The sequence below is a fragment of the Oncorhynchus tshawytscha genome, linkage group LG10, assembly GCF_018296145.1.
Source record: "Oncorhynchus tshawytscha isolate Ot180627B linkage group LG10, Otsh_v2.0, whole genome shotgun sequence".
In the NCBI taxonomy this organism is placed as follows: Eukaryota; Metazoa; Chordata; class Actinopteri; order Salmoniformes; family Salmonidae; genus Oncorhynchus; species Oncorhynchus tshawytscha.
The window spans coordinates 37739203-37766092 of record NC_056438.1 but is presented as its reverse complement, the minus strand read 5'-3'; the positions used below and the strand labels follow the sequence as shown (position 1 = coordinate 37766092).

The following is a 26890-nucleotide window of genomic DNA, read 5'->3' as shown; positions in this document are numbered from 1 at the left end:
ACAGAACATTAATCCGCCTTCCTTTGCAAACACAAAATCTGCATGGGAGCAAGACATGGGTGTCGAGCTACCCGATGACATATGGCAACAAAGCGTATCCACTGTTGGATTCGGGGTTAAACTTCGAACATTGTTATACTCAGAAGTTTAGGAACATTAGTTACAAAAGAGACATGAGGGGTGGCATAATGAAGCTTGGGTGCAGGGAACACAATTGCATGTGACAGTGCTGATAAGGGGAGAAACTGTTGAAGGCATATATCACTTAGTTCCCTGCTAAGCAAGAATGATGCAATGTTTAGCGATAAGGAGGAGACTCCACCCAAAGTGGGGTATGAATACCACCACGGGGGAAGATATGTCTGTGTCTGAATTACAGCTGTATCGACCCTTTGGGAAGAATTCAACTTGGTTCAGCTTCTCTAGTGTCCCTGAGTTATTTACTCAAAATTAGAACCTAATAGGCTGACCACGCCGCTCGTGTGCGCGAGCTTTGCAAAATAAATGTAGAAATCTATGTTATTCAATTATTGCGCCAACAAGCGTCTGCATTGCCAAGGGCTAAAATAGAAATCAGTTCTATTTCTGATGCAGATCGCGCTGCAAGTCCTGCCTCTCCCATCTCCTCATTGGTTTATAGAAGCAGGTACCCACGTTCCATCTCCTCATTGGTTATACCCACGTGGGTGACTGAAATACGAACAAGGTCAGTGGCGGTAATGCACCTAATTTATGAAAGTTGCCAATAGCAATATAAAATCAAGAGAAGAAAAAGCCTGGAAGGAAGAGAGATGACTAAACGATTTGGTTGACTGTTTTATGTGTGGATTAATTGGCGGAGTAGAGGACCTTGTGCATTTCAGGTAAAAGCAACAGGTAACTAGCTAAGTTGCCACAAATGTTTAATGCTTTTCGACCAGTCTCCAAATTAATATATTTGGTTCAGTTTGTTTTTAAATTTTAACCTGCGTGTCGTGATCGCGTATGGTGTGGGGGGACAAAATAAATGTATGCACAATGGCTCACAATGGCGCACGCGCGCAGCCGGTTTGTGTTCCGTGTAACACCACACATCATCATTTTGCATAAGGCATGGGTTTATTCAGTTTAAGGATTTGCACCATCCTCATTACTCAAATGACAGATTGGCAAAAATATACCCAAATGTTGACCCCAAGTGTTTGAGATGCCCCCAGAGTCCAGCGACTGTGGGACACATGTTTTGGTCATGCCAATCTTTGAGTGGCCTCTGGGACCCCATTTTTGAGGCACTCTCACATATGTGTAATACAACTGTTAGCCCCAACCCGGTCACTGCCATTTTTGGGGTACTTCCCCTAGACCAGAATGCTACCATGCATCAGGAAAATGCTAAATAATTTTTATTTAACTTTTTTTTCTCCATTGTTTTTGTTTCTATGACTGTGTTTTTGTTTGTTTCTTTTGTAGGGTTGGGTGGTTTGGAGGGAGGGTGGGAGGGAGGGAGGGAGAGACAGAGAGAGGGAGGAAATGGACAGATGGATGGGTGGGTGGGAGAATGAGGGGTTGGGGGTTGTACTGTTTTTTTTACATCTGAAAATCTAAAATAGCGTTTAAAAAAAAAACCTCTAATGATCATTCTTGAAATGGACTTTTTAAATCAAGACTAGGGCAAATCTGAGACTATTTTAAACCATGTCTGAGAAATGCCATTTCAGTTTGTCAAATTCAATAGTGCAATTAAGAATAGGATTAGGCGTAATCTGTGTCTGTGAAACCACCCCTCAGTGTATATCATACTAAATGAAGGGAGCAGATTTAGGAACCAAATCCTATGAATTGTCTTGAGACCAGGTTGATCACACAGACAACAATATTATTTTCCTCCTTCTCTTCCTACTCCTCTCCATCCCAGCTCACAGCTGTCAGCGGCCATTCTGACCTGGCTAATCTCCAACTAAGCCCCGCCACACCCGGAGCCCGCTTTACAATTACCCACAAGGCACCTTTGTCTGACGGACAGCGGCAGATGACACCAACACAATAGCTAAATGTCAGACAGGAGATAGAGACAAGAGCCTTGGCGGCCCAGTAGCCCACCATTATGAAGCGATTCTGGAATAGCAACAAAGCAAAGCATCATGGGTATCTATTATGATATCTGGCTTTCCCATTCACTGCAATTGAGGTCTTCGGTCTCTAAATGCGTCTTTGTGCAAATTTACGTGATGCTGCAGGCCAAGTTGTCTCGTTTATTTATATAGCCAATGCACAACCGTCTAGTTCGGCGGTTAGGGACAACCAATTTTTTTACATTTATTTAAATGTATTTTTACCCCCTTTCTTCTCCACAATTTCATGATTATGATCTTGTCTCACTGCTGCAACTCCCCAACGGGCTCGGGAGAGGTGAAGATCAAGTCATGCATCCTTCGAAACATGACCCGCCAAACTGTGCTTCTTAACATCCGCTCGCTTAACCCGGGAGCCAGCTGCACCAATGTGTCAGAGGAAACATTGTTCAACTGACCAACGAAGTCATCCTGCATTGCCCGGCCCGCCACAAGGAGTCTCTAGAGCAAGATGAGCCAAGAGTGGGGATATACAACCGTTGGAATTTTTGATAAGCCACAACCTACATTTAAAAGGACTGCCAGGGTTGGGAAGACTGAGATATGAGACTACCTATAGCAGGGTGCTCCAACTGGCAAGGTATTTAGCCCCCGAAGTTTAGATTATTTAAAAAATATATATATATCTTAATTGTTGGGCATAAAATACTAAAAAACCCAGCAAATCAGCTACAAGTGATAAACATGTTGGAAATCTGAAATCTGTCCAACTCATCCAAACCATCTCAATTGGGTTGAGGTAGGGTGATTGTGGAGGCCAGGTCATCTGATGCAGCACTCCACTCTCCTTCTTGGTCAAATAGTACTTACACAGCCTGGAGGTGTTTTGGGTCATTTTTCTGTTGAAAAACAAATGATAGTCCCACTAAGCGCAAACCAGATTGGATGGCGTATCCCTGCAGAATGCTGTGGTAGCCACATGAAGACATGAAGGCCTGATTCACGCAGTCTCCTCTGAACAGTTGATGTTGAGATGTGTCTGTTACGTGAACTCTGCAGCATTTATTTGGGCTGCAATCTGAGGTGCAGTTAACTCTAATGAACTTATCCTCTGCAGCAGAGGTAAATCTGGGTCTGGGCCTCATGAGAGCCAGTTTCATAGTGCTTGATGGTTTTTGCGATTGCACTTGAAGAAACTTTCAGAGTTCTTACATTTTCCATATTGACTGACCTTCATGTCTTAAAGTAATGATGGATTGTCGTTTCTCTTGGCTTATTTGAGCTGTTCTTGCCATAATATTGACTTGGTCTTTTACCAAATAGGGCTATCTTCTGTATACCACCCCTGATTAAGAAGGAAAGAAATTCCACAAATGAACTTTTAACCAATTCACACCTGTTAATTGAAATGCATTCCAAGTGACTACCTCATGAAGCTGATTGAGGGAATGCCAAGAGTGTGCAAAGCTGTCATCAAGGCAAAGGGTGGCTATTTGAAGAATCTCAAATAGAAAATCTATTTTGAATTGTTTAACACTTTTTTGGTTACTACATGATTCCATATGTGTAATTTCATAGTTTTGATGTCTTCACTACTATTCTACAATGTAGAAAATAGTAAAAAAATAAATAAGAACCCTTGAATTAGTAGGTGTGTCCAAACTTTTGACTGGTACTGTATGTCTTTCTATCCTGTAGGACCTATATGGTTGACTGAGATATCAAGAAAGAAAGCAAGGATCATGGACAGACTTCTTCCCATTTTAGTAAACATTGAGTCTATAAGTTTTGACTATGATAGCTTCCTATCTATGGTGACACCCAGCAGTTTAGTCTCTTCAACTTGCTCAATAGCCACATTATTTAATAATAGATCCAGATGAGCAAGTTATTTGTCCCAAAAATTATGCTTTTAGTTTGCGATATTTAGCACCAGCCTATTGCTAGTTACTCGTTCTAAACCACCTAGAGCTCTATATTAATGATGTCAGTTATTTATTTTACTGTTTCAGCCAATGTGTATACTGTTGAGTCGTCAGAGTACATGCACACACAGGCTTTAGTCAAGGTCATTGGACAGTCAACACAGAAAACAAAAATGGTCCAACTACACTCAACTGAATTTGCATTAGAGAGGCTTCCATTAAGGAAACCCCTCTGTGTTCTATTGGATAGGAACAGTGCCTTGTAAAAGTATTCATCCCGCTTGGAGTTTTTCCTATTTTGTTGCATTACAACCTATAATTGAAATTGATTTTTATTTGGACTTCATGTAATGGACATACATAAAATAGTCAAAAGTGGATAAAGTTAAATGAAAAAAAATAATTTGTTTCAAAAAATTTAAAAAATTTAAAAACGGAAAAGTGGTGTGTGCATATGTATTCACACCCGTTGCTATGAAGCTCCTAAATAAGATCTGTTGCAACCAATTACCCTCAGAAGTCACATAATTAGTTAAATAAAGTCTACCTGTGTGCAATCTAAGTGTCACATGATCTCAGTATATATACACACACCTGTTCTGCAAGGCTCCAGAGTCTGCAACACCACTAAGCAAGGGGCACCACCAAACAAGCGGCGCCATGAAGACCAAGGAGCTCTCCAAACATGTGAGGGACAAAGTTGTGGAGAAATACAGATCAGGGTTGGGTTATAAAAAAATATCAGAAGATTTGAACTTCCCACGGAGCACCATTAAATCCATAATTACAAAATGGAAAGAATATGGCACCACAACAAACCTGCCAAGAGAGGGCCGCCCACCAAAACTCACGGACAAGGAAAGGAGGGCATAAATCAGACAGCTCTACAGCGGAGATTGGAGAATCTGTCCATAGGAACCCTTTAAGCCGTACACTCCACAGAGCTGGGCTTTATGGAAGAGTGGCCAGATAAAAGCCATTGCTTAGAGAAAAAAATAAGCAAACACGTTTGGTGTTCGCCAAAAGACATGTGGGAGACTCCCCAAACATATGGAGGAAGGTAGTCTGGTAAGATGAGACTAAAATGTAGCTTTTTTGGCTATCAAGGAAAACGAAATGTCTGGCGCAAACTCAACACCTCTCATCACCCTGAGAACCTCATCCCCACAGTGAAGCATGGTGGTGGCAGCATTATGCTGTGGGAATATTTTTCATCGGCAGGAACTGGGAAACTGGCCAGAATTGAAGGAATGATGTATGGTGCTTAATACAGGGAAATTCTTGAGGGAAACCTGTTTCAGTCCCCCAGAGATTTGAGACTAGGGCGGAGGTTCACCTTCCAGCAGGACAATGACCCTAAGCATACTGCTAAAGCAACACACAAGTGGTTTAAGGGGAAACATTTAAATGTCTTGGAATGGCCTAGTCAAAGCCCAGACCTCAATCCAATTGAGAATCTGCGGTATGACTTAAAGATTGCTGTAGACCAGCCGAACCAATCCAACTTGAAGGAGCTGGAGCAGTTTTGCCTTGAAGAATGGGCAAAAATCCCAGTTGCTTGATGTGCCAAGCTTAGAGAGACATACCCCAAGAGACTTGCAGCTGTAATTGCTACAAAATAATGCTCTACAAAGTATTGACTTTGGGGGGGTGAATAGTTATGCACTCTCAAGTCCTGTTTTTTGGGGTCTTATTTCTTGTTTGTTTCACAGTAAAAAAAAATATGTGGCACCTTCAGAGTGGTAGGCATGTTGTGTAAATCAAATGATACAACCCCCCCCAAAAAATCTATTTTAATTCCAGGTTGTAAGGCAACAAAATAGGAAAAATGCCAAGGGGGTGAATACTTTCACAAGCCACTGTATATCACGTTTCAGGTAAGACCCAAATGCAGACTGTGTTGAAGTAACAACAGGGGCAGGCAAATGACAGGTCAAGGCAGGCAGGGGTTGATAATCCAGAGTAGTGGGGCAAAGGTACAGGATGTCAGGCAGGCTCAGGGTGGGCAGAAAAGGTCAAAACAGTAAGAATCAATAGACAGGACCTGAGGGGAAAAACGCTGGTAAGGCTTGACGAAACAAAACCAACTGGCAACAGACAAACACAAGTATAAATCCACAGGGGATCATGTGGAAAATGTGCGACACCTGGAGGGAGGCGGAGACAATCACAAAGACAGGTGAAACAGATCAGGGTGTGAAAAGGTAACTGTCCATTCGTTTGTATTTGTAATTATTAAGGATCCCCAATTTCAGCAATATGTTATGATCAATGATATCAAAGGCTGCACTGAAGTCTAACAAAACAGCTCGTAACTTCTTATTATCAATTTCTTTCAGTCATTTGTGTCAGTGCTGAGCATGTTGCATGCCCTTCCCTATAAGCATACTCATGTTAATTTGTTTTCTGTAAAATAACATTGTATTTGGTCTAATGTGATAATTTCCAAAAGATTGCTAACAGGTTGATTGGTCTGCTGTTTGAACTATTAAAGGGTGCTTTGCTATTTTTGAGCAGCAGAATGACCTTTGCCTCCCTCCAGGCCTGAGGGCACACTCCGTCTTCTAGGCTTAGATTGAAGATGTGGCAAATAGGAGTCGCAATGTATTCCACTACCAACCTCAGTAATTTACCATCCAGGTTGTCGGTTCCGGGTGATTTGTTCTCATTCATAGATCAATAATTTTTCACCTCTCCACACTAACTTTGCAGAATTCAAATCTAATGTGCTTGTCTTTCATTATTTGGTCCATTATGCATGAATACGAAGGCTCAGCATTTGTTGTTTGCATGTCATGCATAAATTTGCTAATCTTGTCAACAATTTTTTTTAAGTGGTTGGCAATATCAAAGGGTTCTGTTTTGAATGAGCCATCAGCCTCAATGAAGGATGGAGAGGAATTAGCTCATTTAAGGTACTCCAGAGCTTTTTACCATCATTCTTTATATAATTTATCTTTGTTCCATAGTATAGTTTCTTCTTTTTGTTTAGTTATGTGATTTTGTTTGCCAATCTGCTGTGTTGCCAGACTTATTGTCTGTTGCAAAGAAAAAGCCATATGGGCAAAAGAACACTGCCACTGGACAGAGGAACTCTGCCTTGAAGGCCAGCATCCCGGAGTCGCCTCTTCACTGTTGACGCTGAGACTGGTGTTTTGCGGGTACCATTTAATGAAGCTGCCTGTTGAGGACCTGTGAGGCGTCTTTTTCTCAAACTAGACACTCTAATGTACTAGCCCTCTTGCTCAGTTGTTGTCGTTCTATTCTGGTTAGAGCCAGTTTGTGCTGTTCTGTGAAGGGAGTAGTTCACAGTGTTGTACCAGATCTTCAGTTTCTTGGCAATTTCTCACATGGAATAGCCTTCATTTCTCAGAACAAGAATAGACTGATGAGATTCAGAAGAAACTTCTTTGTTTCTGGCCATTTTGAGCCTGTAATTGAGCCCACAAATGCTGATGCCCCAGATACCTCAACTAATCTAAAGAAGCCCAGTTTAATTGATGCTTTAATCAATACAACAGTTTTCAGCTGTGCTAACATAATCCTAAAAGGGTTTTCTAATGATCAATTAGCCTTTTAAAATGATCAACTTTGATTAGCTAACACAACGTGCCATTGGAACACAGGAGTGATGGTTGCTGATAATGGGCTGTATGCCTATGTAGATATTCCATAATAAATCGTCCGTTTCCAGCTACAATAGTCATTTACAACATTAACAATGTCTACACTGTATTTCTGATCAATTTGATGTTTTTTTAATGGACAAAAATGTGCTTTTCTTTCAAAAACAGGGACATTTCTAAGTGACCCCAAACTTTTGGATGTCATGTCCAAGGCCTGGTGATTGGATATTAGTCCTCTGATCAGATTATTTGACAGTAAACTCCATGTTACAGTGATATCACATGATGGATGCCAGGAATCTAATACAGAGAAAACTGTTAGTAACAACTAACAAGCTCAGAGACAAAAATGAGTAAAAGTACAGAACCTCAATCTCCAAGTTTCTCCTCCTGTTCCTCTAGCGAATTGTGAGACTGGCTTTAGAATACTTCATTGTCAATTTTGTGAGAAACACAAAGTGCCCAGTTTGCTGCCTAATGAACATGACCCATGTGGCATTTTTCCTAGCATGAGTCCTTTAAGTGTATCACTGTAACTCAAACACCAGTAACAAAGACCTGTTGTAAAAATTAACATCAGGTGTTGTAGTACTTGTTGTAGACTGAGACCGTCTCGACACCACATATTGAGTGTCTTTGTCTTGTTTCAGATACATTTTACTCGTTCTTGACTCGGTCTCGAACAATGAGGACTTGTAATTTATTCCCGAGACCAGCCAAGACCAGATAAGGGAGTCACCATTGAAACCAGTGTCTCGACCTCCATATTCAATTTGATAAAAACATACAAAATAAAATACAATATTAAACAAATAAAATACAGCACAACACATATTGCACAGACAAACATAAGTTTACACAAAACACAGTCAACTAAAACAAACATATTCTTCATTACAAAAATCATCTTTCCCCTGCCTGAACTGCCCTAGATACACTAACGCATCTATTTTGGAGATTATTCCAAACAAAACTGAAGGCTAACGTACCTAACTCTGTAGACACCAAAGCAGTCTCCAGAGTTAACCAACCCTGTGAACGGGTTTAATGACTTGTCATTTTAAATCTTAACAGTGAAGGTAGGTTTGTGGAAGCTTGTGGTGCAGGGCTTTGTAAACAAAAATGATGTGGTTTAATGATGTGGTTTACGTGACCTCAAAGAGGTTCAGCCAACCTTTTGGTAAAGAATACAGTGATGAGTAATAAAACTAAGGGAGGTATGAAAAACGGCATCCAAGGGTTTAAGAGTAGAGACAGCTGCACTTTGACAAATAGTGTCACCATAATCAAGAACAGACTAGAGCGAGACAAGCTCATTTGTATGTTTTTTAAACAATATATCATTGACACTCCAAATACCAAGGTATTTGTATGCAGGGACACGTTTGATTATAGAACCATCCGATGAGTGAATATGTAATCAATCTGAGACAATCTTACGAGAACTTGAAAACAATATGTCTTTTAGTTTTGCCAGTATTAAGCACACACAAAATCGGACTGTAGCCTTGTCACAGCCAGGTCATAATAGTAACATATGCATATATACTTAACAAAAATATAAACGCAACATGCAACAATTTCAAAGATTTTACTGAGTTACAGTTCATATAGGAAAATCAGTCATTTGAAATAAATAAATTAGGCCCTTATCAATGGATTTCACATGACTGGGCAGGGGCGCAGCCATAGGTTGACCTGGGAGTGCATAGGCCCACCCACTCGGGAGCCAGTCCCAGCCAATCAGAATGAGTTTTCCCCCACAAAAGGACTTTATTACAGACAGAAATAACCCTCCGTTTCATCAGCTGTCTGGTTGGCTGGTCTGACTATCCCGTAGGTGAAAAAGGCGGTCCTGGGCTAGCGTGGTTACCATATGGTCTGCAGTTGTGAGGCTGGTTGGACGTAATGCCAAATTCTCTAAAGCAACGGAGGTGGCTTATGGTAGAGAAATTAACATTTAATTCTCTGGCAAGAACTCTGGTGGACATTCCTGCAGTCAACATGCCAATCGGACGATCCCACGAAAATTGAGACCTCTGTAAGCATTGTGTTGGGTGACAAAACGGCACATTTTAGAGTGGCCTGCTATTGTCCTCAGCACAAGGTGCACCTGTGTAATGATCATGCTGTTTAATCAGCTTCTTGATATGCCACACCTGTCAGGTGGATGGATTATCTTGGCAAAGGAGAAATGCTCACTAACAGGGATGTAAAACAAACGTGTGCACAAAATTTGAGAGAAATAAGCTTTTGTGCATATGGAAAATTTCTGGGATCTTTTATTTCAGCTCATGAAACATGGGACCAACACTTTACATGTTGCGTTTATATGTTTGTTCAGGATAGATTACAATTGTGACTCACCACCTGGATTCGGTCTTATGTATAGCAAAATTTGAACTGGTGTTTTATAACATTGGATAAAAGTAGAGACTCAGAGCTACCAAATGGTAAATCATAGACTGCATTTTGAAGGACAATGGGAAAGTAATTCTGCTTTGAAAGATGCTAAACTTGTGAACTTACTTTTTAGAAAATGGCCATTGAATGTTTTGGTATCTAGTGAAGAGCTCTTCTTTGTCTACACCCAATCAGCATCGTTCACACCCTCTTAAGCTTTAGCCCCACCCGTCTCGTTTCGCTCTGGAAGCGTTCAGAGCGCACACTTGACCAATGATTTGTTTACCTCTGGATAACATGAAAACAGCCTAACCAGCTCTGCTTTTTTGCCAACGTTTAGTGACAGTACACTTTAGAGTAAGACATGTAGCTAGCTAACTAGGTAAACAATGAACCTAGCTAGGCAAACAATGTGTAATACAACACACATCACGTAACATTAGCTAACGAGCCAGCCAGCTAACGTTACCTAGTTAAACAACAATGAACATAGTGCTAAATCATGTCATTACTACCCTGCATGAATCTGCTAGAAGCCTACCAACCAGGTTCAACGTTAGCTAGCTAACATTAGGCTGTAACTAGCAAAGCAAAGGGTTCAGGGATATGAATAATAATGTCATGCACTTAACATTAGCTAGGGAGCCAGCCAGCTAACATTAGGCTGTAACTAGCAAAGTAAACGATTCTGGGATATGAAAAATAACATCATACACATAACGTTTTCTAGGGAGCCAGCCAGCTAACGTTTGATAGCTAGCTAGCTAACAGTACACTTTAGCTTGAAATTAAACTATTTTGTCGAAATAATAAACATTTAATATTTGAAAATGTAGCTAGCTAACGCTAGACTATCTTACCTGTATACATCATCATGCATGGTGGACACTTCTCCCTGTCACGGATGCCATGCCACAGTTTCCCTTAGTTTGAAGATGTAATCCGGAGACAGGTGTTTTCTCCATGCCTTTAGCTATCATACTCTAATTCCACTGATTTCATAACTCGATCCTCCAGAAAGCAGAGAGCAACACTTATGCAGCTCCACTACAAAAAATTTTTAAAGCTGCATTTGACAGTATTACCAACACAGACTGACCAGCTCAAATAGACAGAAGCCTGCTATATGGCAGACCAATCCGAACTCCTCTCTCGGCATGTCCAGCCCACTCATTATCTCAGCCAATCATGGCTAGTGGAAGGTTGCTCCTTTTTTCTGTGGCTTAACCAACAAGTCTCGTAATTCAACCATTTTAATCATATTTAAAGATGGCATACAAGTTTGTTATTAAGGCACATGAAAGTTCACAAGTTCCAGAAGGCATTTCTGCCCCCCAAAAAACACATTTTGATCAAAATTACAAATACAAGTTAAAATGGCTCTCCTGTGAAGTAGTGATTTGCGACATACGTCTAGTTTATTGAAACGGGTCACATTTAAAATGTTTAACAGATTGACCAATAGCATTTATATAAATAGTGAAAAGAGGTCCTAACTATCGACCCCTGCAGAACACCTTTATGCACTTCAAGAAATTCAGACTTAACCCCATCAATCACGATTGCTTAAGTTCTGTCACTAATGTAACCGATGTGAAATGGCTAGCTAGTTAGCGGGGTGCGTGCTAATAGCGTTTCAATCGGTGATGTCACTCGCTCTGAGACTTTGAAGTAGTTGTTCCCCTTGCTCTGCAAGGGCTGCGGCTTTTGTGGAGCGATGGGTAACGATGCTTCGTGGGAGGCAGTTGTCGATGTGTGGAGAGGGTCTCTGGTTCGAGCCCAGGTAGGGGCGAGGAGAGGGACGGAAGCTAAGCTGTTAACAGTCTTCCGTCCCTCTCCTCACCCATTCCTTGTCCGTCCTTCTCCTCGCCCCTACCTGGCCCTCAAACCAGGGACCCTCTGCACATAAACAACTGCCTCCCACAAAGCATTAACAGTTTAGCTTCTGTCCCTCTCCTCGCCCCTACCTGGGCTCAAACCAGGGACCCTCTGCACACATCAACAACTGCCAAATAGCATGATCAGCAGTATCGAACGCTGTGGACAGGTCCACAAACAAGGCAGCACAATTATGCTAAAGCATTGACAATATCATTAACAACTAATGTGGTTGCTGTAATAGTGTTGTGCCCTGGCCTAAACCCAGATTGATTTATATTCAAAATACCATGCTCAGATAAAAAAGAGCAAAGTTGCTTATTTACCAAAGATTCGAGAATCTTGGCTAGACATGGAAGCCTCATAATTATCAGCTCCCATTCAGTTAGCGCATAAAATTGCTTTGCCAGGCAAAATATCCACACTCCTTTCATGATACATTACCATTGCCTATTAAAAGCTGAGCTTCCTACTTTACTCATAACATTACTGTACTTTACTTTAGTTCCAAAACAGCTAAAAAACTTGATTCGCTAGTCTGAATTTCCTTGCTCAGCTAGTGCAGGTTGTCATTTATTTGGATGACACATGTACAAGAGGCAGCTCTGCAGGGTACTCACTAGCTGGTACAGCTACACAGTCAAAATGTTTAAGCTAACCATAACCTTAACCCTAACCTTGACCACACTGCTAACCTTATGCCTTATTCTAACCTTAACCCTAACCTTAAATTAAGACCAAGCAAATATTTGTTTTCATACATTTTTACTATATAGCCAATTTTGACTTTGCCGCTGGCCCATCTAGTGGAAATCGCTCAGCTCTGCCTCCAGGACAAGCTTCATCCCAATAAACATCAACCTGCTCCATGCAGCTAGTAGGAAAGAGTGGGGAAAGTTGCGTGCTCACTATTAGTAAGGACAGACCGAGGAAGTTGTTACATATTTTGTATTTTTATCTATTATTTAGAGACCAGTTTGGGTTAGTAATAATGTTTTCAGCATTCTGAACGTCTAAAGAATCTATATGTTCTTCTGAAATATGAACACAGAAATACTGGACATTTTGATCTCTTATTATGGTGGTGATATGAAACAATTACAATCATGGTCTTGAACTGGACTAGCTTTAGATGGTCTCGAACACAACACTGTCAGGTGCCTTGTCTCACAGCTGAGCAAATATAACGGGATGCGGACACACACAGGGAACATTAAAAGCAATACTTCAGGATTTTGGCAATGAGGCCCTTCATCTACTTCCCCAGAGTCAGATGAACTTGTGGATACCATGTTTATGTCTCTGTGTCCAGTATGAAGGAAGTAGTTTTGTGAGCCAATGCTAACTAGTGTCAGCTCATTTAATGGAAGCCCATAGACTTCCAGTCATTGCACTAACTCTAGTTAGCAATTGCGCTAGCGCTGGTTAGCAATTTCCTTCAAACCGCAGACATAAAAATGGTATCCATGAGTTCATCTGACTCTGGGGAAGTAGATCAAGTGTCCCTTCACGGGGAGTATTCAATACAAGCCATATTGTGAGCTCTCTCTCTCTCTCACACACACACAAACACACACACACAATGTGTTGATAATGCAACAGAGCTCCTACCTTACAGTCATACTGCTCCATAAGTGGGCCCCTATAAGTGAGAGAACAGACATTTTATTGGTCAACATGTTCTGTCCAATAGGCTGTTTATCAGCTACCTGTTCGAGCCGTCTACAGTAGAACGCTCAGCTGTGAAAAAGGTTTAATACCCATATTGCTTCTATCTTTTCTGACCTTTTCAGAACTACAGGATTGGCTAGGGAGTATGGTTAAGGGGTCCATTTGGGATTCAGATTGCAAAGCAGCCCAGAGTGAGACAGTCACTTCCATTTCTTGGTGGCAGTATTTCTATTTATGAAGGATTCCCATCACTCTTCCTGGGGTCCAGCAACATTAAGACAGTTATATACAATTTAAAATATTACATGACATTATATTTCATAACACTTTTCACAACACATTAAGTGTTTTCTCTCTAATCCCACATATCTACAATACAAAATCCATGTGTACGTGTGTGTAGAGTGTGTGTCTGTGCCTGTGTGTGTCTCATCATAGTCCCGCTTTTCCATAAGGAAAAATCTGATTTTACTGCTTGCATCAGTTACCTGATGTGAAATAGAGCTCCATGTAGCACTGTGCGCCTCCCATACTCTGCTCTGGACTTGGGGATTGTGAAGAGACCTCTGGTGACATGTCTTGTGGGGTATGTCCGAGCTGTGTGCTAGTAGTTTAAAAACAGACATCTCGGTGCATTCAGCATGTCAATACTTCTTACAAAAACAAGTAGTGATGAATTTAATCTCTCCTCCACTTTGAGCCATGAGAGATTGCCATGCATATTATTAATGTTAGCTCTCGAGTGTACATTTAAGGGCCACCCGTGTTGCCCTGTTCTGAGACAAATGTAATTTTCCTAAGTCCCTCTTTGTGGCACCTGACCACATGACTGGACAGTAGTGCGGCAAAACTAGGGCCTGTAGGACCTGCCTTGTTGATAATGTTGTTAAGGCAGAGTAGCGCTTTATAATGGACAGACTTTCCACATCTTAGCTAATAGTTGCATCAACATGTTTTGACCATGACAGTTTACAATCTAGGGTTACTCCAAGCAGTTTAGTCACCTTAACTTGCTCAATTTCTACATTATTCATTACAATATTTAGTTGAGGTTTGGGGATTAGTGAATGATTTGTCGCAAATACAAGGCATTTAGTTTTATAAATATTTGGGACTAATTTATTCCTTAACACCCATTCTGAAACTGACTGCTGCTCATGTTAAGTGTTGCAGTAATTTCACTCACTTTAGAAGCTGACATGTATAGTGTTGAGTCACCCGCATACATAGACACTTTATTCAAAGCCAGTGGCATGACATTAGTAAAAATGGAACAAAGTAAGGGGCCTAGACAACTGCCCTGGGGATTTCCTGATTCTACCTGGATTATGTTGGAGAGGATTCCATTAAAGAACATCCTCTGTGTTCTGTTAGACAGGTAACTCTTTATCCACAATATAGCAGGGGTATAAATCTATAACAAACGTTTTTCCAGCAGCAGACTATGATCGATAATGTCAAAAGCCACAATGAAGTCCAATAAAACAGCTCCCACAATATTTTTTATCATTATCATGCATCGCTCTCAGCCAATCATCAGTCATTTGTGTAAGTGCCGTGCATGTTGAATGTCCTTCCTATAAGCGTGCTGAAAGTCTGTTGTCAATTTGTTTACTGTAAAATAGCATTGTATCTGGTCAAAAACAATTTCATTTTTTTTTTACTAAGGGTTGGTAACAGGCTGATCGGTTAGCTATTTGAGCCAGTAAAGGAATTCCAGGAATTCAGGATTACAGCCAGGAATTCCAAATGATAATGCTTGTCTTTCATAATTTGGTCAGTTATACTTGGATGTGTAGTGTCGGCATTTGTTGATGACATATCACGCCTAAATTTGCTAATATTGCAGATTTAAAAAATTATTAAAGTAGTTGGCAATATCAGTGGGGTTTGTGATAATTGAGCCATCTGATTCAATGAATTATGGAGCGGAGTTTGCCTTTTTACCCAAAATGTCATTTAAGGTGCTCCAAAGCTTTTGCATTTGTTTCATAGTATAGTTTCTTCTTTTTATTCAGTTCAGTCACATGATTTCTCAATTTGCAATGTTTGCCAATTGGTTGTGCAGCCAGACTTATTTGCCATTCCTTTTGCCTCATCCCTCTCAACCATACAGTGTTTTAGTACCTCATCAATCCACAGGAATTTAACAGTTTTTACAGTAATTTCCTTAATTGGTGCATACTTATTAGAAACTGGAATAAGTGTGTCAAGTGCAGCATCTGGTTGCTCCTCATTACACACCACAGACAAGCAAATATTCTTTACATTATCAACATATGAATCACTACACAACGTATTGTATGACCTCTTATACACTATATTAGGCCCAGCTTTTGGAACTCTGGTTTTCCTAGATATGGTTACTATATTGTGATCACTACAGCCAATGGATTGAGACACTGCATTAAAGCAGATTTCTGCAGCATTAGTAAAGATATTATCAATACATGAGTGGTGCAGCGGTCTAAGGCACTGTATCTCAGTGATAGAGGCTTCACTACAGACCCTGGTTCGATTCCAGGCTGTATCACAACAGGCCGTGATTGGGAGTCCCATAGGGCGGCGCACAATTGGTCCAGCGTCGTCTAGGTTAGGGTTTGGCAGGAGTAGGTTGTCATTATAAATAAGAATTTGTTCTTAACTGACTTGCCTAGTTAAATAAAGGTTAAATAAAACATTCAAAAAATGTGATGACTTCATTCCTGTGTGTAACTACCCTGGTAGGTTAACTGATAACATGAACCAGGTTGCAGGCACTGGTTGTTTGTAACTTTCTCTTGAGTGGGCAGCTTGATGAAAGCCAGTCAATTTTAAGGTCACCCAGAAAATATATCACATACATTATGAACCATTTCACACATATTATCCAGATACTGACTTAGCACTTGGTGGTCTATAGCAGCTTCCCACCAGAATGGGCTATAGGTGAGGCAGGTGAACCTGCAGCCATATTTCTTCAACAGTATTTAAAATTAGATCCGCTCTAAGCTTTACAGGAATGTGGCTCTGAATATAGACCGCTACACCGCCCCCATGTGCATTTCTGTAATTTCTGTAGATGTTATAACCATGTATTGTACTGGGCTTATAGGTAGTCAATAGGGAAACATAATTCAAGAACGTGGTGTAACAAGGGGCTTGTTTTGGATAAGGGGCTTACAGTGTAGGGTGAAGTTGCTCCTAGATGCTGATCTTCTGCCAGTTTAGCATTTTTCCAACTAATGATTAAGGTTAGGATTGGGGCAGAGGAAACTAATCCAAGATCTGTACCTAGGGGAAACTTCACCCTGGAGCAGGGGCTTATTGTTTTTGTTATTATTCCCAGCTGAACTGGGGTTTTGCAACTTAAAACAACAGGCAGCTTGAAACAAAGCACGGTGATGTTTATTATGCACCCAAACAGCAAAAACTGACAAACAGAGACGACATGGGCAAAAAACAAAAAACAAACATTTTGGTTTCCATTGCCTTTTTAAAACGTTTCAATTGTGTGCCCCAATGAACACAGCCCAGAACTACCATTTCATTACTTGGATTTGGATTGATATACATACAGTAACAGTCAAAAGTTGACACACCTACTCATTCAAGGGTTTTTCTTTATTTTTACTATTTTCTACATTGTAGAATAATAGTGAAGACATAAACACTATGAAATAACATATGGAATGATGTAGTGACAAAATAAGGGTTAAAATACAGTTGAAGTCGGAAGTTTACATACACTTAGGTTGGAGTCATTAAAACTAAATTTTCAACGACTCCACACATTTCTTGTTAACAAACTATAGTTTTGGCAAGTCGGTTAGGACATCTACTTTGTGCATTTTTCCAACAATTGTTTACAGACAGATTACTTGATTATTTGACAGATTATTTGATACTCACTGTATCACAATTCCAGTGGGTCAGAAGATACACTAAGTACATACACTAAGTTGACTGTGCCTTTAAACAACTTGGAAAATTTCAGAAAACGATGTCATGGCTTTAGAAGCTTCTGATAGGCTAATTGACATATTTTGAGTCAATTGGAAGTGTACCTGTGGATGTATTTCAAGGCCTACCTTCAAACTCAGTGCCTCTTTGCTTGACATCATGGGAAAATCAAAAGAAATCAGCCAAGAACTCATCCTTGGGAGCAATTTCCAAACGCCTGAAGGTACCACATTCATCTGTACAAACAATAGTACGCAAGTATAAACACCATGGGACCATGCAGCCGTCCTACCGCTCAGGAAGGAGACGTGTTCTGTCTCCTAGAGATGAACGTACTTTGGTGCGAAACGTGCAAATCAATCCCAGAACAGCAAAGGATCTTGTGAAGATGCTGGAGGAAACAGGTACAAAAGTATCTATAGCCACAGTAAAATGAGTCCTATATCGACCTAACCTGAAATCCCGCTCAGCAAGGAAGAAGCCACTGCTCCAAAACCGCCATAAAAAAATACAGACTACGGTTTGCAACTGCACATGGGGACAAAGATCATACTTTTTGGAGAAATGTCCTCTGGTCTGATGAAACAAAAATAGAACTGTTTAGCCATAATGACCATCGCTAAGTTTGGAGGAAAAAGGGTTAGGCTTGTAAGCCGAAGAACAACATCCCAACCGTGAAGCACGGGGTTGCAGGAGAGACTGGTGCACTTCACAAAATAGATGGCGTCATGAGGATTGAAAATTATGTGGATATATTGAAGCACCATCTCAAGACATCAGTCAGGAAGTTAAAGCTTGGTCGCAAATGGGTCTTCCAAATGAACAATTACCCCAAGCATACTTCCAAAGTGGTGGTAAAATGGCTTAAGGACAAGAAAGTCAAGGTATTGGAGTGGCCATCACAAAGCCCTGACCTCAGTCCTATAGAAAATTTGTGGGCAGAATTGAAAAAGTGTGTGCAAACAAGGAGGCCTACAAACCTGGCTCGCTTACACCAGCTCTGTCAGGAGGAATGGGCCACAATTAACCCAACTTATTGTGGGAAGGTTGTGGAAGGCTACCCGAAACATTTGACCCAAGGCTACCAAATACTAATTGAGTGTATATGTAAACTTCTGCCAAACTGGGAATGTGATGAAAGAAATAAAAGCTCAAATAAATCATTCTCTCTACTATTATTCTGACATTTCATTCTTAAAATAAAGTGTTGATCCTAACTGACCTAAGACAGGGAATTTTTACTAGGTTTAAATGTCAGGAATTGTGAAAATTGAGTTTAAATGTAGTTGGCTAAGGTGTATGTACATTTCCGACTTCAACTGTATATTGTATATTTGAGATTCTTCAAAGTAGCCACCCTTTGCCTTGATGACAGCTTTGCACACCTTTGGCATTCTCTCAATCAGCTTCATAACATCGTCACTTGGAATCCATTTAAATTAACATGTGTGCTTTGTTAAGTGATTTTTTTTTAAATTCTTTCCTTCTTAATGCTTTTGAGCCAATCAGTTGTTTGTGTTGTGACAAGGTAGGTGTGGTATACAGAAGATAGCCCTATTTGGTAAAATACCAAGTCCATATTATGGCAAGAACAGCTCAAATAAGCAAAGAGAAACGACAGTCCGTCATTACATAAAGACATGAAGGTCAGTCAATCCGGAACATTTCAAGAACATGATGAAAATGCCTCTCATGAAAAGGAAGACCCAGAGTTACCTCTGCTGCAGAGGATAAGTTCATTAGAGTTAACTGCACCTCAGATTGCAGCCCAAATAAGCGCTACAGAGTTCAAGTAACAGACACATCTCAACATCAACTGTTCAGAGGAGACTGTGTGAATCAGGCCTTCATGTCTTCATGTGGCTACCACAGCATTCTGCAGGGATACGCCATCCAATCTAGTTTGCACTTAGTGGGACTATCATTTGTTTTTTAACAGGACATTGACCCAAAACACACCTCCAGGCTGTGTAAGGGTTATTTGACCAAGAAGGAGAGTGATGGAGCTGCATCAAATAACCTGGCCTCCACAATCACCTGACCCAATTGTGATGGTTTGGGATGAGTTGGACCGCAGAGTGAAGGAAAAGCAGCCAACAAGTGCTCAGCATGTGTGGGAACTCCTTCCAGATGGTTGAAAAGCATTCCAGGTGAAGCTGGTTGAGAGAATACCAAGAGTGTGCAAAGCTGTCATCAAGGCAAAGGATGGCTACTTTGAATAATATAAAGTACCTTTTGGTTATTACATGATTCCATGTGTGATATTTCATAGGGTTGATGTCTTCACTATTATTCTACAATGTAGAAAATAGTAAAACATTTTTAAAAAACTTGAATGTGTAATGAACACGAGAGGAGACAGAGCACTGGTTTCAAGTACAGGGCGCAGCAGGTGTTTATTGAAAAGGACCACAGGAGGAGGCAGGTAGCTGGGTCAAGGGGCAGACAGGTCATACACAGGGGGTCCAAAAGGGAAACAGTACAGGCAGGGGAAAGGCTAGTAACGTAGTCCGGGAGATCAGGCAACAGATAGGTAACAGGAAATCCGATAGGCTTAAGTACAGGCAGGGAATAGGCTAAAGGTGTCGTTAGTGAGGCAGGCAAAAGCTATCATACACGGGAGGAGAAAATCACGGGAAAACAGACTTCCGAAAGCTGTGTGTCACAAAACAAACAATACCTCACAGTGATGGGGTGCAAAAAACTGAACTAAATAGTGTGTGATAATGACATACAGGTGTGTGAACAGGTGATTAGAATTCAGGTGATTGGGATCTGGAGAGTGAACTGCGTTCAGGGGATCTACGTGTTCTAGAGTGTGAGCTGGAAAGTGGGCTGGAAAGTGAGCTGCGTTCAGGGGATCTACATGTTTGAGGGTGTGAGTTAGAAGCAGACGTTACAGAATGAGTAGCTGTGTCCAAACTTTTGACTGGTACTGTATATACAATGCCTTAGGAAAGTATTTGGACCCATTGACATTTTCCACATTTTGGTACGTTACAACCTTACTCTAAAACAGATTACATTTTTTTAAAGTATTCAAACCCTTTGCTATGAGACTCGAAATTGAGCTCAGGTGAATCCTGTTTCCATTGATCTTCCTTGAGATGTTTTTACAACTTGATTGGAGTCCACCTGTGGTAAATTCCAGTGATTGGACACGATTTGGAAAGGCACACATCTTTCTATATAAGGTCCCACAGTTGACCGTGCATGTCAGAGCAAAAACCAAGCCATGAGGTCGAAGGAATTGTAAAATGGATTCTAAAATAGAACAAGTTTGTAACCACCAAGACTCTTCCTAGAGCTGGCCGCCTGGCCAAACTGAGCAATTGGGGGAGTAGGGCCTTGGTCAGGGAGGTGACCAAGAACCAGATGGTCACCCTGACAGAGCTCTAGAGTTCCTCTGTGGAGATTGGAGAACCCTCCAGAAGGACAACCATCTCTGCAGCACTCCACCAATCAGGCCTTTATGGGAGAGTGATACTCCTCAGTGATCTTTTTGGCCTTCCTGTGACATCGGGTACTGTAGGTGTCCTGAAGGGCAGGTAGTTTGCCTCCAGTGATGCGTTAGGCAGACCACAACAACCTCTGGAGAGCCCTGCGGTTGCGGGCGGCGCAGTTGCCGTACCAGGTAGTGATACAGCCCTACAGGATGCTCTCAATTGTGCATCTGTAAAAGTTTCTGAGGGTTTTAGGTGCCAAGTCAAATTTCTTTAGCCTCTTGAGGCTGAAGAGGCGCTGTTACGCCTTCTTCATCACACTGTTTGTGTGGGTGGACCATTTCAGTTTGTCAGTGATGTGTACGCCGAGGAACATGAAGCTTTCCACCTTCTCCACTGTGGTCCCGTCGATGTGGATAGGGGGGTGCTCCCTCTGCTGTTTCCTGAAGTCCACGATCAGCTCCTTTGTGTTGTTGACGTTGAGTGAGAGATTGTTTTCCTGGCACCACACTCACAGAGCCCTCACCTCCTCCCTGTAGGCTGTCTCATCATTGTTGGTAATCAAACCTACTACTGTTGTGTCAACTGTACAGGAGGGGGCTGTGTTCACACCAATGCGGGGCTCCAGTGTTGAGGATCAGTGAAATGGAGGTGTTGTTTCCTACCTGGCTGGTTTTCCCTTTGTAGTCTGTGATTGTCTGTAGACCCTGTCACATACGTTTCGTGTCTGAGACGTAGAATTGCGACTCCACTTTGCCTCTGTACTGACGTTTTGCCTGTTTGATTGCCTTACGGAAGGAATAACTACACTGTTTGTATTCGGCCATATTCCCAGTCACCTTACCATGATTAAATGCGGTGGTTCGCGCTTTCAGTTTGCGCGAATGCTGCCATCTATCCACGGTTTCTGGTTAGGGTAGGTTTTAATAGTCACAGTGGGTACATCCTGATAAACTCAGTCACCGTATCAGTGAATTCGTCAATGTTAATTCGTCAACGCTACCCGGAATATATCTCAGTCTGCGTGATCAAAACAATCTTGAAGCGTGGATCTGTTGCAGTCATGACGCAAGTTTCGTTATGTTGTCAAATCCTCCCACGTTTGTAGTTTGACCAGCTGTTCTCAGCAACTGATATTTTTTTAATTAGCTTGTTTGGTAGCAAAAAAATATTTACCTAGCTTCTAGTCTAGTGTTTGATATTCACCGCGATTTCCTCGTAATGAACAGTGTCGAGTGTCCTGACGAAAAGGCAAACTTTTCTAGCTATGCCAGGCAAAATCGGGAAATATTAGCTCATTTTTATGGATGTATCCAAGTAAATGTAAATAGACTACAGCTACTTTGCTTTTATTTTGGCTGCAGAGGTCGTGACTGTGTTAGCCGTAGCTAAGCAAGGGATGAACGACTGGGTCGCATCCATAAATATCGAACTAATCGAATGAACGACTGGGTCGTGTCTCTAGCGAACAAAAGATGAGAAAGAATTAATTTGCTTCTAAAAAATAAAATATAAATGGAAAAAAAGTATTTATATCACTAAATGTGTGCTTTCATATATTTTTTTGGGCAGCTGTGGTATAAGAGGGATAAAGCCTCAGTTCTGTATAATACCAGCAGGCAACCTAGCAGTTAATAGCATTGGGCCAGTAACTGAAAGGTTGCTGGTTTGAATCCGAGCCGACAAGGTGAAAAATCTATCAATATGCCTGTGAACAAGGCACTTAACTCTAATTGCTCCTGTAAGTCGCTCTGGATAAATGACTAAACATTTAAACAAACAAACGCCGATGTTCTATACATTACCTTGGAAAAATGAACTCTGCAAAGGGATTCTGCGCTGTCCATTATTTCCAAGGTAATGTACAGAACATCGTGTTTATCCCTTAAATATTGAGCAATGCACTACATACCTTTAGAGAAAGAGACACATCTGGAGAGAGCCACATCTTTAACAAGCAGCACTGTCCCCATCAGAGCCAAGGAAAGGGCAAGAAGACAGTACGCTCTATAGGAACTGAGGGCCACAAACCTAGAGGATCAGAAATAAACAATGTCATCATGGGTCATTATCTGTCTTTTATCTCTCATCCTGATGACATGTTGTGAGCTTGCACTGTACATGGAGAAGAATTAAACAAATCATTAAGGATTGCAGCTAACTAACCAAATAACCAAGTCACAAAATGAAACAGACAAACATATTTTTCAAGGTTTTACTGCTAACCTACAAAGCATTACATGGGCTTGCTCCTACCTATCTCTCTGATATGGTCCTGCCGTACATACCTACACGTACGCTACGGTCACAAGACTCGGGCCTCCTAATTGTCCCTAGAATTTCTAAGCAAACAGCTGGAGGCAGGGCTTTCTCCTATAGAGCTCAATTTTTATGGAATGGTCTGCCTACCCTCGGTCTCAACCTTTAAGTCTTTACTGAAGACTCATCTCTTCAGTAGGTCCTATGATTAAGTGTAGCCTGGCCCAGGGGTGTGAAGGTGAATGGAGAGGCTCTGGAGCAACGAACCGCCCTTGCTGTCTCTGCCTGGCCGGTTCCCCTCTCTCCACTGGAATTCTCTGCCTTGAACCCTTTTACAGGGGCTGAGTCACTGGCTTACTGGTGCTCTTTCATGCCGTCCCTAGGAGGGGTGCGTCACTTGAGTGGGTTGAGTCACTGACGTGATCTTCCTGTCTGGGTTGGCGCCCCCCCTTGGGTTATGCTGTGGCGGAGATCTTTGTGGGCTATACTCGGCCTTGTCTCAGGATGGTAAGTTGATGGTCGAAGATACCCCTCTAGTGGTGTTGGGGCTATGCTTTGGCAAAGTGTGTGGGGTTATATCCTTCCTGTTTGGCTCTGTCTGGGGGTATCATCGGATGGGGCCACAGTGTCTCCTGAACCCTCCTGTCTCAGCCTCCAGTATTTTGCTGCAGTAGTTTGTGTCGGGGGGCTAGGGTCAGTTTGTTATATCTGGAGTACTTCTGTCTTATCCGGTGTCCTGTGTGAATTTAAGTATGCTCTCTCTAATTCTCTCTTTCTCTCTTTCTTTCTCTCTCTCGGAGAACCTGAGCCCTAGGACCATTCCTCAGGACTACCTGGTATGATGACTCCTTGCTGTCCCCAGTCCACCTGGCCGTGCTGCTGCTCCAGTTTCAACTGTTCTGCCTGCGACTATGGAACCCTGACCTGGTCACCGGACGTGCTACCTGTCCCAGACCTGCTGTTTTCAACTCTCTAGAGACAGCAGGAGCGGTAGAGATACTCTTAATGATCGGCTATGAAAAGCCAATTGACATTTACTCCTGAGGTGCTGACTTGCTGCATTGCTTGCTGTTTGGGGTTTTAGGATGGGTTTCTGTACAGCACTTTGAGATATCAGCTGATGTAAGAAGGGCTTGATAAATACATATCATTTGATGATTAGATATTGAGAAGTGATTAATTGTCTAAACCTGATGTTGGGCTGAGCGAGAGAAATGCATTACACATGATCATCACCCTTCTGAAAAAAGATTGCAGTATAACTGCAGTACATTGCAGTTATTCTGCAATTACTGCATCCAAAATACCACAGTCGACTGCAGTTATTGCACTTTTACTGCAGTTTCAAAACTGCAATCTTTTTTTGTAAGGGCAATATGCATTCAATACCACTCAATGCCCTTCACTGTAAAACCGTGACTATGGAAACCTCTCTTTAACTTTCTCTCTTCTGTTCCCATTTTCTAGTCATAACATGCCTTGTTTTTGTGTTGTTGAAGTTGAGTTAAACTTGCTTGGCCAAGGTAATAGCACAGCTATAATCTTTACACGTTCATAATCCAGGCAACAGCCTACTGTGAGGAACAAAACAGGACTTGAGCATTTGCATTATTGCATAAAATGTCCTGCAGACATAATTAATTTCAGAATAATTTATAAGTGGGAAAGGACAGTTGCTTATTCAATGCATAACACTATAGGCACGCACGTGCACACGCACACACACACACGAGTCGATCTTGTTGTTGTTCCCACTCCCTATCCAACACAAATGATGAATTTGTCATACACAGCCAGGTCATTTTTTATTTAACCTTTATTTAACTACTCAAGTCAGTTTACACTGACGGGCTACCGATGGCCAAACCCTAACGACGCTGGGCCAATTGTGCGCTGCCCAATGGGACTCCCAATCACGGCCGGTTGTGATACAGCCTGGAATTGAACCAGGGTCTGTAGTGACGCATCTAGCACTGATATGCAGTGCGTTAGACCGCTGCGCCACTCGGGAGTCATGATATTGCATCATATTGCAATTGCATTCAATATGCACTCATTCCAAATCAAATATCTTATTTGTCAATCATGATACCGTAGGCTATAATATACACTACATTTCACCACAATTCGAATTTTATAGATATGCTATAATAATAGAGGAGAACCATTTGTAAAAGCACTCAATGGTTTCAATAGGTCGTTTTCAACGACGGACACATCATTTCCACTACGTCATGCTTACCAGTACACAGCAGTGGTGGCAGCAAAGAGTGTCGTGGTCCTAAAAGGTTTATTCCAGTTGATCACGTTTGAAATGCGACAGTCCGCTATAACAGCCTGCTCTTCCTCGTGCCCAGCCGCCGCCATCGCCCCACCTGAGTGTCTAGCCCTGGCCAGACTCACAGCTGCAGCCTCCGGCCCCGCCACTACGGCAGCATCCTCGTGTCGAGTCTGACGTGGGAGAGGCTCTATGGACTCGCCTGGTGCCCAAATGGATGACGTATGTCGCGCATCTGAGTCAAGTGTGGAGACTAATGTATTCGGTTCAGTCAAGTCGTTCTGATAAACCCTTCCCATATAGTTTATGCTGGTTAGCTGACAACAACAACAGCATAGTGCTACCAAAAATAAAGTGATGTTCATTTCGATGGAAGTAACTGTATTAGTCACCATCTGGGTTTGGACACCATCTCTAGTTTGTACCATCTGACGTTATTTTTTATTTCCAGTAGGAGAGTAAGCCTACATGATACATACCTTCTAATATTGGTTGTAACCATCTGGATGTTAGCTAGCCCAAGATGTACTCAAAAGGAGGCGGACGTTACTCCCTAAGGTCCAAGGACCATATATGTTATTTTCAGAGGTAGACTGGATCTGGCAGCCAAAACGGCCAAATACTCCATCTTTACGTGAATCGATTCTTAATTGCGATATGGTTCTAGAAACATAAAGCACTTTACTTTCAAATCACATCAAAATAATTTCACAAATGCAAAATATACACTTACTGTACACAGTAGCAGTGCGTAGGTAAAATCACTGGGGAAGACAAAACCAGAAAAAAAGCCAAATTACAAGCTACTGTATGTGTTATAATAAATGTGTTGTTTGCTCTATAAATCCTGTTAGTACGGACTTGCCACCTTGATATGTAGGACTAAGGCAGAGACTAAGGCATAAGAAGACACAGTAGCAGAATAAATTCAACCACGCCTTTATTTCATCACAAAACCAGAGAGCAACCTCTGTCTGGTGATGTCCACAAAGCATACTGCATGTAACAAACAGTTACATGACCTACAGCATGGTCAAGCAAGTTCATGTTTTCAACATTTTCGGACTACTAAATAACTATTGATTTAGAACCACAGGGTTAGCGCACGTCTCAAAGAAAACAGGAGCTGCCTCCACTATTCCAGCACCATTTCAACTTACCTATGCTTAGTCTAATACAGTGACAACTAAAAGAAACCAAAAACAATTCAGTCCAATCAACATAAGCTAAAAATTATTTGGCTGTCCATGGTCCTGATTTGTGTGTGTGTGTGTGTGTGTGTGTGCAAATTGAAAAAAAAACATGCTGACTCACCCTAGAGCAACTCCAATGCCATTCTTCTCTCTTTCATGTTGCTGAAACAGCCTATGACTCAATACATGCTTTTAGTTTTTGTTGTCCTAGGTTACCTGGC

General features: G+C 41.6%; 1 protein-coding gene across 1 annotated transcript in view; it reads right to left on the bottom strand.

Moving 5' to 3' along the window:
* The window catches only part of retreg1 (reticulophagy regulator 1), a 70194-nt gene extending 44530 nt beyond the window's left edge, over positions 1 to 25664 (bottom strand). Inside the window, exons 1-3 of the mRNA XM_024419931.2 lie at positions 25441 to 25664; positions 22852 to 22970; positions 13495 to 13525 (exon numbers count right to left, since the gene is read on the bottom strand). Coding sequence (XP_024275699.1) covers positions 13495 to 13525; positions 22852 to 22970; positions 25441 to 25565 — 275 coding nt within the window. The 5' untranslated portion in view covers positions 25566 to 25664. The remainder of the gene's footprint in view (positions 1 to 13494; positions 13526 to 22851; positions 22971 to 25440) is intronic.
* Between the last annotated feature and the right edge of the window lie 1226 nt (positions 25665 to 26890).